Source organism: Palaemon carinicauda, chromosome 13 (assembly GCF_036898095.1).
Source record: "Palaemon carinicauda isolate YSFRI2023 chromosome 13, ASM3689809v2, whole genome shotgun sequence".
NCBI classification, from domain to species: Eukaryota; Metazoa; Arthropoda; class Malacostraca; order Decapoda; family Palaemonidae; genus Palaemon; species Palaemon carinicauda.
The window spans coordinates 41,114,726-41,135,253 of NC_090737.1; the positions used below are offsets into that span (position 1 = coordinate 41,114,726).

The following is a 20,528-nucleotide window of genomic DNA, read 5'->3' on the forward strand; positions in this document are numbered from 1 at the left end:
TGAGAAGCTGAAACGAAAGAGTCCTTAGACCTGTCCGCGAACCGTCCCTCCTCCGGCAAGCGCGCTGTTCTGGCCTTGCGGGGGAGGGGAACGAGACGATGACCTATCCGCCTGGCGACGCTCGCGCTGGAGGGCGCGTGATGGGCCCTAATCAGGGTCGCACGTGTAAGGATCGCGTGACACAGGAATCTCGCGCGGGCACGCGCGCACATGGGCGTGGGCGAAAGAGGTTAGTGGAGCGGGCGCGAGGGCGTGTAGGCGAGGCCACGGGCGCGTGGACGCGATGGCGCGCAGATGGTGCGGACGCGTGGGCGCGCAGGAGATGGCGAGGGCGTGTGGCGCGCAGGGGACGGAACGGGAGGAGGCCGGATACGAGGGCGCGCAGCATCCTGATGCGGCACTGGCGGGCGCGAGAGGGCAGACCGCATGGGCGCGTATCCGGAAGAATCGGGCGAGGGCGCGAGAGCACAGGTTCAGGATTGCGCGAGGGAGGGTTGGCGCGTTGGAGCGTAGGTAGGCGCTGGTCCGAAAGGATAGGCATACTAGCCTGTGGGCGCGCTGGGCGTGCAGGTGATCGTGGGCGCGCATCAGGATGTGGACGCGCTGCTGCGGTGGGCGAGCAGGACGCGCGGCTGGATTAGGGCGCACAGGTGTGCACTGGAGGATTGCATGGGGCGCCTTGAGAACTGGAACTGGGCGCGCAACCGGAGCGTGCAGGATCGCGCGGTCTGGAACGAGAGTCCTGGGGTGCTTGAGAGCGCCCATGCGCTAGCTTAGGCGCCTCCTGGGTAGCGCGCTGCGATGTAGAAGCGCGCTGGCGCATTGGCGAGAGCTGTAACTGGAACTGCGTGTGGGCGCGCTTCGCGCTTAACTCCTGACGGGCGCTGCGAGTCCAGAGGAACCTGTGAGTGCCTGTGCGCTAACGTAGGAGCCTCTTGAACTGCGCGCGACGAGGCAGGAACCGGGGAACGCTGAGGCGCAGGTGGGTGCTGGCGCGCTGGAACAGGAACTGCTGGCGGGCGCCGGGGCACAGAAGGATGTGGGTGCGCAGGGGAACCCTGGCGTGTAACAGGAACAGGGGCGCGCAGGTGAGCACTGTGGAGCTAAGAGAGGAACAGCGGCAGCAGCAGGAGGGCGCGCAGGAAGAACCTGGCGCTTGAGGGCAAGAGGCGCGGATTTGCGCTCAAGGCCCTTGAGCCCCGAAGGGCCCGGTGCCTGCGCAGTGGCAGGATCAGGTGGCGCGTAACGCGCATCCGCAACGTCGAAAGGTGACGGCAGGTCAGCAGGTCTGGAGGGAGACTGGTCCCAGGGTCCTGAAGGACGACCATCATCCGAAGGGGATCGCGAACGATCCCTGGAGAGGTCTAAGGTGGTAGCTGGCAGGATCGGCGAACGGCGAGCCGTCTCCTCCGCAGAGGACTGTGGTGACGACGAGCCGAAGAGGCGCCTCCTAACTCCCTTATGAGGGGAAGGAAGGCCTCTACAGCGAAGGGGAGGACGAGCCTTCCGCCTTATACGCCCACGAGGGGCCGTGGGGTCAGCAGGCTGACCATCATAGGGCCTCCGCAGAGGAGTCTCTGAAAGTGAACTCCCACGTGGGGGAGAATCACCGGCAGGAGAGACCGTGGGACTTAGATCCTCCCTCGAAAGGTGTTCGGAGGGGGAATCTAAGCCTTCAGCTACCTCAGCAACAGGAACGGGGGTTTGACTAGACCCACGAGATGTCTCCGTCACAACAACGTCAACCACAGACAGAGGATCTATCCCTGCTGTAGTTGGCGATTGTTCGACAGCTGCACCAAGTTTGATCATGTCAAACAGGGCTTCCTTGGAGGGCGAACCCTGCAGCCCAAGGAAGCCCAAAGCTGCAACAAATCATGATTAGACATATTCAAATCCTCCTCCAGGGGAGGAGAGGCATGGGCGCGTATCCGGAAGAATCGGGCGAGGGCGCGAGAGCACAGGTTCAGGATTGCGCGAGGGAGGGTTGGCGCGTTGGAGCGTAGGTAGGCGCTGGTCCGAAAGGATAGGCATACTAGCCTGTGGGCGCGCTGGGCGTGCAGGTGATCGTGGGCGCGCATCAGGATGTGGACGCGCTGCTGCGGTGGGCGAGCAGGACGCGCGGCTGGATTAGGGCGCACAGGTGTGCACTGGAGGATTGCATGGGGCGCCTTGAGAACTGGAACTGGGCGCGCAACCGGAGCGTGCAGGATCGCGCGGTCTGGAACGAGAGTCCTGGGGTGCTTGAGAGCGCCCATGCGCTAGCTTAGGCGCCTCCTGGGTAGCGCGCTGCGATGTAGAAGCGCGCTGGCGCATTGGCGAGAGCTGTAACTGGAACTGCGTGTGGGCGCGCTTCGCGCTTAACTCCTGACGGGCGCTGCGAGTCCAGAGGAACCTGTGAGTGCCTGTGCGCTAACGTAGGAGCCTCTTGAACTGCGCGCGACGAGGCAGGAACCGGGGAACGCTGAGGCGCAGGTGGGTGCTGGCGCGCTGGAACAGGAACTGCTGGCGGGCGCCGGGGCACAGAAGGATGTGGGTGCGCAGGGGAACCCTGGCGTGTAACAGGAACAGGGGCGCGCAGGTGAGCACTGTGGAGCTAAGAGAGGAACAGCGGCAGCAGCAGGAGGGCGCGCAGGAAGAACCTGGCGCTTGAGGGCAAGAGGCGCGGATTTGCGCTCAAGGCCCTTGAGCCCCGAAGGGCCCGGTGCCTGCGCAGTGGCAGGATCAGGTGGCGCGTAACGCGCATCCGCAACGTCGAAAGGTGACGGCAGGTCAGCAGGTCTGGAGGGAGACTGGTCCCAGGGTCCTGAAGGACGACCATCATCCGAAGGGGATCGCGAACGATCCCTGGAGAGGTCTAAGGTGGTAGCTGGCAGGATCGGCGAACGGCGAGCCGTCTCCTCCGCAGAGGACTGTGGTGACGACGAGCCGAAGAGGCGCCTCCTAACTCCCTTATGAGGGGAAGGAAGGCCTCTACAGCGAAGGGGAGGACGAGCCTTCCGCCTTATACGCCCACGAGGGGCCGTGGGGTCAGCAGGCTGACCATCATAGGGCCTCCGCAGAGGAGTCTCTGAAAGTGAACTCCCACGTGGGGGAGAATCACCGGCAGGAGAGACCGTGGGACTTAGATCCTCCCTCGAAAGGTGTTCGGAGGGGGAATCTAAGCCTTCAGCTACCTCAGCAACAGGAACGGGGGTTTGACTAGACCCACGAGATGTCTCCGTCACAACAACGTCAACCACAGACAGAGGATCTATCCCTGCTGTAGTTGGCGATTGTTCGACAGCTGCACCAAGTTTGATCATGTCAAACAGGGCTTCCTTGGAGGGCGAACCCTGCAGCCCAAGGAAGCCCAAAGCTGCAACAAATCATGATTAGACATATTCAAATCCTCCTCCAGGGGAGGAGAGGCATGGGCGCGTATCCGGAAGAATCGGGCGAGGGCGCGAGAGCACAGGTTCAGGATTGCGCGAGGGAGGGTTGGCGCGTTGGAGCGTAGGTAGGCGCTGGTCCGAAAGGATAGGCATACTAGCCTGTGGGCGCGCTGGGCGTGCAGGTGATCGTGGGCGCGCATCAGGATGTGGACGCGCTGCTGCGGTGGGCGAGCAGGACGCGCGGCTGGATTAGGGCGCACAGGTGTGCACTGGAGGATTGCATGGGGCGCCTTGAGAACTGGAACTGGGCGCGCAACCGGAGCGTGCAGGATCGCGCGGTCTGGAACGAGAGTCCTGGGGTGCTTGAGAGCGCCCATGCGCTAGCTTAGGCGCCTCCTGGGTAGCGCGCTGCGATGTAGAAGCGCGCTGGCGCATTGGCGAGAGCTGTAACTGGAACTGCGTGTGGGCGCGCTTCGCGCTTAACTCCTGACGGGCGCTGCGAGTCCAGAGGAACCTGTGAGTGCCTGTGCGCTAACGTAGGAGCCTCTTGAACTGCGCGCGACGAGGCAGGAACCGGGGAACGCTGAGGCGCAGGTGGGTGCTGGCGCGCTGGAACAGGAACTGCTGGCGGGCGCCGGGGCACAGAAGGATGTGGGTGCGCAGGGGAACCCTGGCGTGTAACAGGAACAGGGGCGCGCAGGTGAGCACTGTGGAGCTAAGAGAGGAACAGCGGCAGCAGCAGGAGGGCGCGCAGGAAGAACCTGGCGCTTGAGGGCAAGAGGCGCGGATTTGCGCTCAAGGCCCTTGAGCCCCGAAGGGCCCGGTGCCTGCGCAGTGGCAGGATCAGGTGGCGCGTAACGCGCATCCGCAACGTCGAAAGGTGACGGCAGGTCAGCAGGTCTGGAGGGAGACTGGTCCCAGGGTCCTGAAGGACGACCATCATCCGAAGGGGATCGCGAACGATCCCTGGAGAGGTCTAAGGTGGTAGCTGGCAGGATCGGCGAACGGCGAGCCGTCTCCTCCGCAGAGGACTGTGGTGACGACGAGCCGAAGAGGCGCCTCCTAACTCCCTTATGAGGGGAAGGAAGGCCTCTACAGCGAAGGGGAGGACGAGCCTTCCGCCTTATACGCCCACGAGGGGCCGTGGGGTCAGCAGGCTGACCATCATAGGGCCTCCGCAGAGGAGTCTCTGAAAGTGAACTCCCACGTGGGGGAGAATCACCGGCAGGAGAGACCGTGGGACTTAGATCCTCCCTCGAAAGGTGTTCGGAGGGGGAATCTAAGCCTTCAGCTACCTCAGCAACAGGAACGGGGGTTTGACTAGACCCACGAGATGTCTCCGTCACAACAACGTCAACCACAGACAGAGGATCTATCCCTGCTGTAGTTGGCGATTGTTCGACAGCTGCACCAAGTTTGATCATGTCAAACAGGGCTTCCTTGGAGGGCGAACCCTGCAGCCCCAAGGAAGCCCAAAGCTGCAACAAATCATGATTAGACATATTCAAATCCTCCTCCAGGGGAGGAGAGGCAGCCGCCTCGCTATGGGAGGCAACAACCTCTCCCGCACCCCGGGATCAGTCAACAGTAGTACGGTCTACGCTACCACTAGCCGGCCTCTCGGAAGAGACCGCTCGAGGGGGAGCTTCGGAGGAGGAAAGGGCTACGGAAGAAGAAGTCCTGGAATTTTCTCTCTTCAAAGAAGCCTCTGAAGGAGAAAGATCCCATTTAGACTTTTTCTTCCGGCGCCGGGCAAACCTCTCCCACTGGGAGGTAAACCACTCCCTACATTCAATACATACATTACCACTATCACACCGCTGGCCCCTACAGTGAGGACATAAGGTGTGGGGATCGGTGTCGACCGCCGACATAAAGGTCCCACAAGGGCAGCCGGGAAGTCCAGGGCATGTACGCATAGTCAGTAGAGGCCAACTTCAAACATACTGAAAAAGAAAAAGCAAAAACAGATTAAATATGGCAGTCAAAGCGAGGGAGAGAGCAGACAGCTCTGTTCTCTGCCCGAGCCAAAAGTAAAGTGAAGCATTCACTGGTGTGTGTGTGTGAGAGGGGGGGGGGTAACTAGCTACCCCTCCCTACCCCCCGCTAACTAGCGGCGGGGTAGTAAACCCTCGTTAAAACTCTTATGGCTCGTCATTCAGCTACGCCGAAGTAATTACCCCATGTAAATAGCGTGGTTTTTATTTCAGTTACGGAACAAATAAAATTTTGCCCTCAAAATTATACTGTATAATAAAAACTTACAAGACATTATGACAATGCCGTATACTATACTTTAACAGTTATTTCTAATCCTTGGGAAGAAAGTCGGAGCCACCACACCACAATTTTTCCCTCAAGGGCAAAACAATAACTGTACAGTACCACACAAATGGAAAAATCCAGATGCATCATACCAGTACCTCGCAGAATGCTGTAGAATTTGAGTAGAATTTTACATCAGAATTCAACCAATCAATGTAGCTAACAGCATAATTAATGAAAATAATGATCAAATGAATACTCAGTCGCTAAACAAAATACTTTTTATAATGGGTTCTTCCAAGTATGATGCATCAGTTTTAATCAAAATACAAATATTTTCCAAGTCTTGATATTACTTATAATGTCTTATCTTTAAGATGCTGGTGTTACTTTACACTGTTGCCTTTAAGAGATATTGCAATGGCCAATAAATAAGAACACAACCACCTAACTCAGTTCAAGTACCATAGGGGATGCTCCTTTATCTAGCGAGTAAAGGCATGGAATCTGGTTTTATTATATAGTACAATATTAGATATGACTTTTGAAATGATTTAATAAAACAGATCTCTTTAAAGCTATCATTGTAAATCCCATAACTAATAGTCAGCAGCTACTAAAACCTAAATACTTATTTTTGTTAAAAAATACCTTTTCACTATTGCCATTCTATACTGTATTTGACTAAGTTTTGTTTTGATCTCACAATACATCCCTGCCACAATAAGCTCTTAGGCACAGTTCATAAAATTCCCGACAGGTGGTGCTCATGTCCCATGCGTACTAATAACAGTGTTATTATTACGCATACCCATTAACAATCTCTAATCAGAAATATTTTTAGGATAAAATTATACAATACGTAACGACGTTTCCATTAGGAAAAACTTTTCCTACAATAAATATTGTGCTTTCAACAAATTTGATATTTATTTCCCCTGCAAATAAACCATCCTTAGGTTATCCCCCTACTCGATGGACACAGGTCTGACCCTGGGACTTTGAACGAGTGACAAAAAAAAAAAAAAAAAAAAAAAAAAAAAAATTGATTATGTAACACTTTCGAGACTCATAAAACCACAGAACCTACCACACCCCACCTAACCTAGTAGTTACCAGGTCACAGACCTAACCAGGGGCAAGCAACCCCCCAGAACCTGCTTCCAAGGTCAGATACCTAACCCAGAGCAAGCCACAACCACTAGTCATAACCCTGTCCAGGTCACAGACCTAGCCAAAGGGCAAGGACCCCGGACCCCCTTACCCAGGTCACAGGGTATGTACAAACGTACAAGCAGGAGTGGATACATGTAGTTTGTAAAGTGTAAACAAATGAGTTAAATATTTCAGGGGAATAGGATGTCAATATTTAGAGTAATTTTCCTTAGATTTATTATGCATCCCAAAGAATAATGGGTATTTTTGTAGTGAATTACATGGCAATGTAACCTAGGAAAAAACTACTGTTTCTTATAGAAAAAATTACGCTCTCTTCAAAAATGACACTCGTTTCCGTCGCAAATGAATAGTTTCAGAAATATATATACATCTATATCCTACGATAATGGGGGACCCCCAGTGGGAACTTGGGGTTTTGGGTGGGGAAAACATATTGGGGAAACGATATATAATTGTTTTCCTATAGTAAATAACGTGAATTAACCGAATTTGATGTTCATTTCAATCGGAAACAAACAGATCAACCAATTCGGATAACTTTGAGTTGCACGGTGTCACTTCTCTTACGAACGAACGATAACATTAGCAACGTTACCAATAATACACAGTGTTACCAACGTTGACGTATGGTACACAGAGTTACCAACGGCACGCTGACATTACTAAAGATAGTAATGATAGATATTTCCATATGTATTTTAAATAATTTCTCCATATAAGTTTTACTCAATATATAAAAAGTACAAAAAGGGCACAAAACCTAACAAACCCACCTAACCTAGCCTAGTAGTATGACAGGTCACAAAATAACATTTGATCTACATCGGACGTTGGCAGCACTGGTTACTGTATTTTTTCATGACACAATCTTTGTAACGGCGCCTCCAAAGTTTATCCAGATATACTGATTTGTATTTTCCTCCGGTTATTATAATTTCAAGAAGGTAATGTATAGAGAAGAAAATGCTTGTTTTACGTTTATATATCGATTCCCCAGTATGATTTCCCCACCCAAAACCCCGAGTTCCCACTGGGGGTCCCCCATTATTGGAGGATATAGATGTATATATATTTCTGAAACTATTAATTTGCGACGGGAACGAGTGTCATTTTTGAAGAGAGCGTAATTTTTTTTATAAGAAACAGTAGTTTTTTCCTAGGTTACATTGCCATGTAATTCACTACAATGAAACATGTTTAAAGGAGAGGTTAGTTTCACCATTATTTATAGATTTGCCAGTAAATTTTACCTACCCAAAAGCCTCTGTTCCCAGTGGGTGGCCCCTATTACCGTAGGATATATTAGGGTATATCTTATTAACTACTGTATTTACTTGCAATGAAAATAATGGTAATTCTCAAAGAAAATAAGAATTCTATATAAACCAGATTCTTCTACTGGCAAAGATTTTTCTGTGTTTTTCTATGATGATGCTGTTTTTAGTGTCATGTGACTTTTCTTGACCCTCCATATCTACATATCATTCAGAAGGGAAGTTGGTCAGTAAGTATATACATGGTTGCGACTTATTCTTATAGTTAACTAAGGGGAAGATGTTGCTAGGGTACCACAGCTCCCCAACTTTAGTAAAGGTTTGGTCAAGTTAGGTCACAGCTTTGTGTTTATTTCTCCTTTGAAATAATGTATGTGTTTCCAGTCTTGTAGAACTTTATAACGTCTATAATTTGAAAAACAGATTTCCGCCACACATTCTAAACAAAATCTTTCAAATCCCATATAAAGACTAAAGGAACACCTAGTTTTCTTTATTACAGATATCGTACAACACTATAATTTTAATTGTCCTGCAGGTAGGTTAGACTATGAGCATAAGGGTTAGATGTTTAATAGTATAGCTAACACGATAAACAAATGTCATATACTTATATTTATTACCTGCAATATTGCAAAATGAATAAGGAGTTCTCCAACTTAACCATAAGTAAAGCTAAGGTAGGTAAATTTGACGAATCCCCAGGTAGACGCGTTACAAAAGTGATATAGGTCCCACTTTACATTCCGGATACGCTCTATTATGAAACTGGTTCGATCCCATACCCATTTATATCAAAATGTGTTCGATATAAATTATCAACATATGATACTACCACTTAGTATTGGCACCTTTGGCTAAACCAACGAACAGACTGTAGTGCGAGCAATTATAAGGCCATGAGTGGGTTATATGCATACCGATATAGTTAATTTAACCTAAATGTTCTCTAATAATGGTGATATATAGTTAGTTTACATTACATTATAAAAATGTGAATATACTGTAACAATACTGACCAATTTCTTGGAAGCCATTTTCTCCGGTTTTGCAAATTTTCCTAAGATAGCTCCTATCCGTGTCAGATTCAATATTAGTAGTAGTAGGGATTCGCTGTAACGGCTCCTTCAAGAGGGAATTTGCCTAAAAGAAAGTCTGAACAAATAAATGCAATTGCAATATCCCTGAAAAAAATATGAATACAAGAGACTGACAATAAATGAGCAATACAATTATGAAAAAACATGGGTCAAGATATGAAGAATAGGGTGAGCGTAATTATTAAATGAAATAGAAGAGGGAATAAATTATACAAGATGAATGGGATGGTATTGGCAATAGAAGAGGATTATTTATTGATACCAGTTAGTAAGATGTTTGAGAAACTGGGATTAATGAAAATTCAGGATGAAATTAATGATAAGATTGGCAGATTTCAGTGTGAGGGGACAGGGTATATCAACAGCAGATTGCCTGAATGCTGTTATAGAATATAACAATTACTTAGAAACCGATCTTACAAAACCCAGTATCATTGAACTGCTTAAAGGCCATCCATGAATGGCATTGACAATGCTATAGACTAGAGACGGGCTATAAAGATGACTGTATGCATATGATCAGCGCCTTGGCCCAAGCCCCCTTTTCACCCAAGCTAAGACCATGTAGTGTCAGACAGGGGCTGCCAAAGACTTAGCCGATAGACATATAGGCTCCCAAAAATCTTCATCCTTACTTCGCAAGGAGGGTGAGGTTGCAGACACTGCCGAACTTGAGTAAATTCGAACCCCAGTCCAACAGATCGCCAGGCAGAGACGTTTCTAATAGTTCATCACAACACTGATGCTGTTTATAAACCAATGCTTTTTCAAACTATTCTCATTTAAATGAAAATTAATACCTAGTGTTGAAATCATTCATAATCAACTTGTGGAGTTCTTTTATAAGCAGGTCAGGATTTTAATGATTATTTTTTTTTTCATTATTAACTAATAGAAACTTTTTAGAGAACTATGGGACGGGAGACAATATGGTCAGCTGGTGATCTAATTGTGGACATTTTTCTCATGCATTATTTTGGTTACGTATTCTCGTTATTTAATTTTTTCCATGTTATTCGTTGAGTTGTGCGCACCAGTGTGGATCAGATTTTTAGTTAGGCAAATATGCGAAAAATGTTTAACACAAGGTAAGGAGGTGTATGTTGAATTTATGGATCTGGAGAAAATTTATGATAGCGTTTGTCGGGAATTTCGAACTGATCATTCGAGAGTCCCGCCATTTAACTCCACAAACGTTACGTTAAATTGAGGGAAGGCTGGAAGATCTCGCGGGCGTTGAGACGAATGACTATGGTCTAATATGCGACGGTATTAGGGCCTAAAACTTAACCACCTGGTAGGGAAGGAGCGGATGTTAAAGAAATTGAGTATTTGTAATTTATGAATCACGAATGTAACGTCATTTTACTGTACCACAATGAAAATGTCTTATGTATATGTTTAGAGCCAAGGACTCCCTAAGCTGGTGGATTACGACAAATTATGGCCTTCAGCCGAATCATTAAACCCCCACTTGTATTTAAAATAAGACTTTAACAGTTTCTCAGTCTTGTGGCAAATAAAGAAGCTTAACCAACTCCTTATAAATTAATAAGGTAAGAATTCCCTCCCCCCTGCCAAGGACACTTTAGTCAGCGCGGGAAATCAGAGTTTTCATCGGAGCTGCAGAGCTCCGGTTGTCCTCTTTTGCCTAATATCCCCAGAACAAGTAAGTTGTCTAAAATTGTTACGTCTCTGCTCCTTATATAACCAGGTCGGTTTCCCTATAGTTTTTGTAAGTGTGATGTGAGATTTGTATCTATATATATTTCGGTGATCCTTGTGATTGGGGATCAGAGTCATTTACTAAATTACGATAGAAAGCCTTGGTATGTGGTCTACCAGGTATTTTGTTGAAATTGGGTGCATTTTGTTCTTCTTTTAAGTCCGATGTGGACTTAGTGTTTTGCGAGCACGTGAAATTATTTAAAGTCAGATATTTCATTTATTATGCAGTGTAAATGTTTTAATATGTTATTCCCTTTTTAAACAACTATTTTTGTAATAAAATTGTAAAGTGTAGCCGTATTTGTTTGATTCCTGAACGGTTTTGGGAGTCTTACCTCTTCAAGGTCTTGCCATCCGCCCTTAACATCGGGCTTAGAACTTATCATAAAATTGTCGAAGTGAAAATCACGACAGCGTTGATAGGAAAGCTATGTGAAATGTCATGCGGTTATATGGAATTGGTGGAAGGTTGTTGCAAGCAGTCAAGAGTTTATGCATAGGCAGTAAAGCATGTGTTGGAAGAGGAAATGAAGGGAGTGAGTGGTTTTCAGTGAGAGTGGGGCTGAAACATGGATGTGTGATGCCGCCATGGTTTGCAATGGCGTAGCCAAGGGGGCGGGGGCAATTGCCCCCCCTTGGGGAAAATCTTGCCCCCCTAAGAGGGGTCTTCTTGTCTCCCTTTCAGAATTTAAAGTTTTTATGTCGATTGTTTTAATATCTCCCCCCCCTTGGGGAAAATCTTGCCCCCCTAAGAGGGGTCTTCTTGTCTCCCTTTCAGAATTTAAAGTTTTTATGTCGATTGTTTTAATATCTCTACTGAAATGATTATACATATATATTATGCGATCAAAGTCTGTAAGTTATACAGAGCTCTCAACACTGATAGTCTGTAAGTTATACAGAGCTCTCAACACTGATATCTACATGTTTTATATAATACACACTAGATGGAGTCAGAAATTGTACAATAATTTACACTCATTTGTTACTAATTAGATAAAAACAGTAAATTTGGATATGGTCACATGGAAAAAATACATGTAAAACAGTGCTGCTGAAAATTGTACAATTGAAACCTATTGGATGTCAAGGTAGGACAAGAGACACACGATGGTGGGGACATGTGATTTAATCGGTCCTCAGATACAGACTCCCCTGGTTGCTCTCTGCAACCGGCACACTCACTTGGCGCCTGCCCGCCATGGGAAAACATATCATACATGCAGGTACTCCATCATCCCCCCCCCCGAGATTAATACATGGGTATACATGGAGAGGCAACGATAAAAAATAATGCATGGATATACATGGATTAAATTGGGTGCATGTGCAAGAATAGGAAGACAGGTGCATAACTGTCAGTAGGGAAGACACAATGTGCAGGTAATACATGTTCATAGAATAATATGAGAAGCAAAGGCAATAAGAAAAAAAAGAAATATATGCAGGTGCCGCTGTAATGTACAATGATCACATGTAGTCATCCATCCACGCAGGCCTTCTAGTGCGCCGTGATGGGCGTGGCTCCTGTACTGCTTGTGGGCTGGGCATAAGGTGACTGCCTGGTAGCTGCTCGGGCGTGGGCATGGCTGGATGCGTAGCAGGTGTGGCCCGCCCAGGCTGGGGCCCCGATGATGTGAGACACAGGTGCTTCCTGTTACGGAGGGAGAGGCGCCCGCTGCCATCCAGTTTGACTAGGTATTGTCAGTATGGGAGCGTTTCCGCCACAGTACCGGTGCGGTCCCACAGCTTAGTGGCCTGATTTTGCACTCGCACTTGGGATCCCGGGTTGATAGCTGGAAGCTTTCTGGATGGTCCGTTCCCAGTGAGGGCGGCACCACCGTCAGCTATCTGACGTTCTCTTTGCCGTAAGGTTGCCCCCCAGTGTTTGTCTACCGTGAGGTGCCAGCGGGCCGTAGGTACGCCGTCTTGGAGCTGCCTGCCCGCTGCCATCTGGGCGGGTGACTTATTTATTCCGCGGAGGGGGGTGTTGAGGTACTGCAACATAGCCATAGAGGACTTGTCCGTGTCGAGGGTGCCGCCACTGCCCGTGTTCGCCATTATTATCCGCTTCCCGATCTTGACTGCGGCCTCTGCCCTGCCATTGGACTGCGTGTACTGGGCGGATGATAGACGCACAGACACGCCCCATAACTTGAAAAATTCCCCCATTTCCTCGCTTGCCAGATTGGTGCCACCGTCCGTGGAGATTTGCTCCGGGCCCCCCCACCTGGTGAAGTAGCGACGTAGCTGGGTCTTGATGTGGGAGGAGGAGGTTCCGTGGGGGAAGTGGGCCAGCTCCAGCCACCCTGTGAGCCTGTCTGCGTAGGCCATGTACGAGTGTCCGTCGTGCTGGAACATATCTGCTACCGTCATCTGGAAGGGGTACTCTGGGGGCGGCGTGATGATGAGTTCCTCCGCGGCCTGGGATGGTGCGTGTACGTCGCATTCTTCACACGAGGATCGGTGATACTGCAGGTCCCCCTCAAGTCCAGGCCAGTATACCGTCTGGCGCGCTCGTCGTTGCATCGAGTCCAGGCCTTGGTGCCCCGCGTGTAGGTTGGCAGCCACCTGCTGACGGAGAGGATCCGGAATAACTAGGCGGACGTTGCCCTGTTCGAACGTGTATGTCACCAAGTCTTGGATAACGGCTAGCCTCTCCCTGACACCGTAGAAGGGCCGAAGGCACGCAACTTCTTGGGACTTCCTGTCGGCCCAGTCCCCGGCCAGGACCCTGGCCATGAGCAGCTGGTACACGGGGTCGCTGACAGCAGCGCGCCTAACTCTCGCCTCGTCCACGACACAGCTGTTGTGCTCTACTGCTGCCGAGACGGCGGCCGCAATGGTGTCGGTGAGGTCTTCGTCGAGGTCCATGTGTAATGATTAGAATAGTTAATATTACATGTTTAAAACAAATGACGTAATATGTCATGTTGGTTGGAAGAGCTAACCGTGAGATTTGCTGTAGTCATTCAAATTATAAGCAGGATGTATAATGCTAACCTCGCAGATTGACATTCTTTCTTAACGTCAACACATTGTCTCCTCGTGTGAAAGTTTGTGACGTCACCGGATGCAGGTGTCTTCCGATTCCGTCACTTGGCTAAATTAAAGCAAGCATACGATATTTGTGATATCGGTAATTTATTCAGTTCATATCTAAACTTCACCAGAATTGGTCATGTGGACCAACACAGCTTCCTCCAGTGATGGAGATGTTTAACTCTGTTGTTTATTACAAATAAAACTTAAAAACCATTAAGATGTATTCAGTAAACCATTTAAATACATCTGAAAACAACTCATACTCAAATGTGTGCTTAAGACAGTAGCACACCAATAAATGGTGGCAGCGGTGGGATTAAACTCTAAGAATTAGAGAAATATCTTCAAGACTTCAAAATAAATAGCTGTAAAACCAGAGAAATATCTTCAAGACTTCAACATAAAAGCTGTAAAACCAGAGAATGATCTTCAAGACTTCAAAATAAAAGCTGTAATACCTGATAAAGATCTTCAAGAACTCAAAACTATCTACAAGAATCTACAATTTTGACTAAGTCCAACGGAAATGCTAACATCAACATATGTTAGTATACAACTTGAATCTTCAATCAACATCCTAGGAAACCCAAGGACTGGCGTTCAACAATTGCAAGACATATCCAGGAAGAACTACATTCAACAAGAAACTAGAACGAGACTTCGCTAACAAAACATCAAGAGAGAGAGAGAGAGAGAGAGGACGTGTCGACTTCATATAAAGCTAAGTACAGAGATTTTGTATTCATTTCAGTTTGGGCAGTGAAGTGTAGTTATCACAAGTCGTTAGTCAATTATTACTGGGGTGAGTGAATTCCTAAACTTTGTTATAAGAAACTCCGAATTCTCATTTAGAATTTTTCTTTCTTTGTGCTAATTCATTTTTTCTTTCATAAACTCTTGGGGGGAAATGTATTGGGATTAGTAACATTGTTGGGGGAATTTTATTATACAAATGCGTTTACGCAGTGGGCGTCTGTACTCATATAGATATTTTGATAGGATTGAAAGGGGTCAAAGAGATAGAAAAAAAAAATACAGCAGTCATGGCTCCTCCTGTCAGCCCTACCCCTGGACCTAGTGGTGTAGGCCAGGCTAATCCTCCTCCAATTGTAACGCTTGTAAATGCCAGGTCAGCAATCCTTCCTTTTCAAGGTCGTGTCAACGGATTCTTGCCACAAAATGTGGAGTCATGGATTTCATCCGTTGATGCCCATTTAAATGCCAAACAAATCGTAGATCCTTTTGTACAATTACAAGAAGCTAAAAGTTTTATAGATTTTTCTAAAGGGGATGCGAGTGCGTATTTAAGAGGTGTTTCATTTCAAGAAGCAGTTACTTGGGATGATTTCAAAGTTAGGTTACGCGCGATTTATGGGGGTGAGGAAGCTTTGGATGTAGTGTTAACGTTACGAAATACACTTAATCAAGCCACTATGAATCGGCTTAATGTTGTTGAGAGAGCAGCTCTCATAGCTGATAGGCTTAACGAATATCAGGACATTTTAGGTAATTCCACTTGGGTTACTAACGATAATATCTCCGTGAAAGATTTTTTACGATTAATGTATTTAACTTGCATGACACTTATGTTGCCTGAAGCTTTAGTGCGGTGCTTTGATAAGAAGTTAATGCCTGCAAGTACGGAATTGGATGTCTATAAACAGATAAAGAAACACATGTCCAAGTGTCCAGATCTCGATCCCGTGTTAACTCAAGTTTTTGCTAAGAATGAAACAAAACCACAAACAGTGAACGTAATTAACAATCCAGTAGCGGGAGTGACGTGTTACAACTGCAAACGTCAAGGTCACATAAGCGCAGACTGTAGAACGAAATTTTGTTCAGTTCACAACACAGCATCACATTCTTATAGTCAATGTTACGCGCGTAAGACACAACAATATCCTAGAAATACACAGTCAATTCCACAGTCAGTTCCATATGGAAATAAAAAGAAAAATCCTCATTTTAACAATAAGAAGAAACAACAAAATGTCAATGCAGTTCAGAGCCTGAAACAAACAAACACTTCTTCAAATATCGCTGAGCCGGGGCCGTCAAACCAGACCTCGCAAAGTCAGCCTAATTTTCAGAATGTGCAGAGCAAAGCAAATACCACATAGTTAACTCTAGAGGGGAAGAGAGTGATGTTGGGTCAAGGTCATTTATGTCAACATCAATAGTATTGAATAATCAATTTAATGTTTTATCAGATAATTGTGAGACAATAGATTTTCCTATGAAACACACGGCCGAATTAAGTAAAACAGTGCATGCTCCCGTAGATTTGCAACGAATTCATACAATAATAAGCCAAAATGAGTTACGGCCAACCTTATATGCTGTAAATTTAGAACACAAATCCTTTACGTTATTTTTTGACTCTGGTAGTCCACGTAATATTATGGATTTGAAGACGCATCATTTGTTGTTTTCGAACTTTCCGATTGAAAAATCAGGAATTAGACTTTCAGGTATAGGAAATAATGAATTAAACGTCATAGGCATAACTCATATTCAGTTCAGAGTCGGTAATCGCACGTTTGCCGATACATTTGTTGTTGTGAAAAACATTAATATGTATCCAGCTGTAATTATAGGATACCCATCTATGGGAAATCAAAACATTATCTTAGCTCCTGCCAAATACGGCGTGTATATCAAAGGGAAATTCTATAAGTCTTCTAATACTTTAAAGTCAGTTTTGGATAAAAAGGAGACGACAAATGTAACCGTAACGTACGTTGAAGAACCAATAACTTGTCTCACTAATAAAGAAATAATATACGCGACCCAGCAGAATTCTCGTTCACCCGTAATATCATCTTGCACGCAATATATCGAACCAAACATACCTTCGAATTTAATAGTGCAAATAAAGAAAACACTACCGGGATCTGAAATATTAATCCTTTCCGATACTTTGAAAACCAACGGATTGTCTGTCACACAAGCTATTTATACAGTAGGCTCACATCAGCAATGTAATATCGAAGTCTGTAATCATTTAAATAACACTTTAGTAATTCACAAAAATCAACATATCTTAGATGTAGAAGTTTATAAACATCGTATTCTTACCGTTGCTGAAATCAATCACTCTCAATCAGTTGCGGATGAGTCCCTTTTACGATCTATTAAAAATAAAATCAGTAAGGACATTCAAGACGAAGAAATTCAGCAGAAAATTTTTGAACTTTTAACTAAATATACAGATGTCTTTTCCACTACGGATGGATCCTTTGGAAAAACAGATGTGATCGAGCATCAAATAAGGTTAAAAGACAAGAAAAAAATTATATATGTACCCTCGTACAGACTCCCTATGAAATTCCAGAATGAAATAAATGATGAAGTAGGTAAAATGTTAGAGGAAGGAGTCATTAGAAAATCAAATAGCCCTTATAATTTTCCTTTAATAGTTGTACCGAAAAAAGATCGAACATGGCGTATCTGCGTCGACTTTCGTCGTCTAAACGAGGAAACGATCCCTGATCGATTCCCAGTGCCATGTACTGACGATATTTTGTCTTTGTTAGGTCAGAATAAATATTTTACCAGTTTGGACTTACTTAAAGGCTTTCACCAGATATCATTAGAAGAAGATAGTATCCCATACACAGCCTTCAGCACAGCCAGGGGACATTATGAATTTTTACGGATGCCTTTTGGTTTACGTTGTGCTCCTATAACATTTACAAGAATGATTAACATAGTGTTTGGAGACTTGTTAGGGGATATATTGCATGCCTATATGGATGATCTTGTAATCTTTTCCAACACCTTAGAAGAACATCTACGTAAGTTAGAACTAGTACTACAGAGATTAAGACAACATAACTTAAGGGTAAAGATTAGTAAGTGTGAATTTTTCAAAACAGAATTAATATATTTGGGTTTCATGGTGTCAAGCCAAGGTCTTAAAGTAGTCCATGATAAGGTGTCGGCTATACGTAATTTTCCCATACCTACTAATGTCAAGGGAATACAGCAATTTCTGGGTTGTAGTGGATATTACAGGCGTTTTATACGCAACTATTCAATAATAGCCGCTCCTTTAACTGATCTTACGAAGAAGGGCGTAGATTTCATATGGTCTGAGCAACATCAACAGGCGTTTAATACTTTGAAAGATGAACTGTGTAGTTCTCCTATCTTAAAATTTCCTGACTTCGGTAAGGAATTCTTCATTGCAACAGACGCCTCAGACTTAGGAGTAGGAGGGGTATTGCTTCAGCAATATGATAAACAGTTTTTCCCGATAGCTTTCTATTCTCGAAAATTGAGAACTTCCGAAAGTAAGTATGCAGTAATAGACAAGGAAGGACTAGCTATTGTTAATTCGCTAGTGCATTTTAAGTTCATAATTTACGGTTATCCCGTTAAGGTTCTTACTGACCATAAACCACTAACAGAGTTCTTTAAAGGCTTCAATCACAGCCCTAAACGAACTCGGTGGCATTTAATCATTCAAGATTTTGGCGCAAGAATCGGGTATTTACCTGGGAAAGCAAATATCATTGCGGATGCATTATCACGCAACCCCGTGTCATCTTGTACGGAGTCTTTAGCTGAATTAATAGATATATCAACATCCATGCCTATTGTAAAAACAATATCTGAACAAGAAGATTTAGGCTGGAGTGCTGAATTGTTACAGACTGAGCAAAGAAAAGATCAGAAAATAGAAACAATTATAAATGCTTTGAAAGGCAATCATAAAGAAAAAGAATATATAAAGTATAAGCAGCAGAATTATGTAATCAAAGATAATATTCTGTGTAGGACTGTGACAAGGAAAACCCGCAATACACCACATGTAACTAACGACCAGGTAGTAGTACCAATCTCACTTATTTCCACTGTCCTGAATTGGTTGCATTCAAATCCATTACATGGACACCCTGGGTTCTCATTAATGTCACAGAAAGCCAAATCATTGTTTTATTACCATACAATGCTTACAGATATAAAAAGACACATAGCTAATTGTCGCACATGTCAGGAAAACAAAGGGCATACGAAAACACCTGTCAGCTTAGGAGCTTATCCTGTTCCCAATCAACCCTTTGAAAGAATACATTTAGATTTGTTAACAGGATTTTACGAGTCAGACAGAGGAAATAAGCACCTCTTAGTAATTATAGATGCTTTAACTCGATATACAGAACTAATAGCGCTTAAAACTAAAACTGCGATTGAATGCGCTAGGAAGTTTTACGAGTGTTACATTTGTAAACATGGAATTCCACACATGATAATCTCAGACTCGGGTGGTGAATTTAATAATCACTTTCTTACCTCATTGTGTGAATTCCTCAACATAAAGAAGATTAATACCATGATATATCACCCAGAGTCGAATGGGCTAGTGGAAAGAGCAAATAGGAAGATATTAAATATATTGAGGGTAACACTAGGGGGATCAGACCCCAACTGGGATATTGCAATACCGGCGGCACTGAGTACTCTGAATCATTCATATCATATATCAATTAAAATGTCACCGCATGAAGCATTGTATGGTACCCCAGTTAGAACACCTTTCCATGTATTAACGCCTACAACTAATCTATCAAATCCTTTAAAAGAATGTATAAATGCAAGTATAAGTCGATATGATATCCTTCGAAAGAATTTAGAAGAATCACAAATCATAATGAAAAGGAATCATGATAAAATAGCGAAACCAACTAAAACATATAACGTGGGTGATAACATCTATATTCAAATCAATGTCAGAAAAGGGCTCAACTATAAACTAACACCTAAGTTTGAGGGCCCATTTAACATTTTGGAAACATTAACGGCCAATAGGTTTAGAATTCAAAACATAGCCCAACCCACGGATGAGAGAATAGTACCATTGTCTCACATAAGAAATTAAAAAGAAAAGAGAGGAAAAGAAGTGAGGAAAAATTTTGTTTTGTGTGACTAAAAGTTTTCTTTTTAATACAGGAGTAATTACATATATTTTTTCTCGTTACAGGTTTCCAAGATGAATTTTTTGTTGTTGGGAGTGATACTGTTCGCTCAGACATTTTTCTCGTATGGGATGAGTTCTAAGACTAAGAATATATATTTTAAATATGGCAATATAGTTGAAAGACAAGAAGACATTTTTATTACATCAACCAACGTAATTGTCGAAGTGCATATGCAAGCAATTTTTCTTCAAGAGAATGATGTCACTAGCTTAAGAACCGCCATTTCAAGGTTTTCTGCATCATTGGATGAGTTGCATAGGAGACATTTTCATTTGACTACTAAGAGTTTGCTTGGATCAACATTAAAAGTTGCAGAGATGCTATCTGATGACTTGAAAAATAAGACTGGCGAGACAGGATCTTTGGCTTATGACCTTTTGATGTGGACTGTAGGACACGAACAAAAAGAAAGACGGAATCCGTTCATTTATGCTGCATTAAGCATCTTTGGGTCTGTTGCAAGTTTAGGTTTAGGACTTTCCAATCGTCTTAAAATTAGTAATCAAAATAAGAAAATTGAGTTCTTGACTCATAAAGATGAATTGATTATGTCAGAACTAAGGGATCAGTTAGCTT

The 20,528-nt window shown here is 44.9% G+C and overlaps 1 protein-coding gene across 1 annotated transcript in view; it reads right to left on the reverse strand.

The window, feature by feature from the left end:
• ND-13B (NADH dehydrogenase (ubiquinone) subunit ND-13B) overlaps positions 1 to 9,253 on the reverse strand; it is a 44,867-nt gene extending 35,614 nt beyond the window's left edge. Inside the window, exon 1 of the mRNA XM_068385608.1 lies at positions 9,112 to 9,253. Within this exon, the coding sequence (XP_068241709.1) occupies positions 9,112 to 9,129 (18 nt within the window). The 5' untranslated portion in view covers positions 9,130 to 9,253. The remainder of the gene's footprint in view (positions 1 to 9,111) is intronic.
• Positions 9,254 to 20,528: the final 11,275 nt, after the last annotated feature.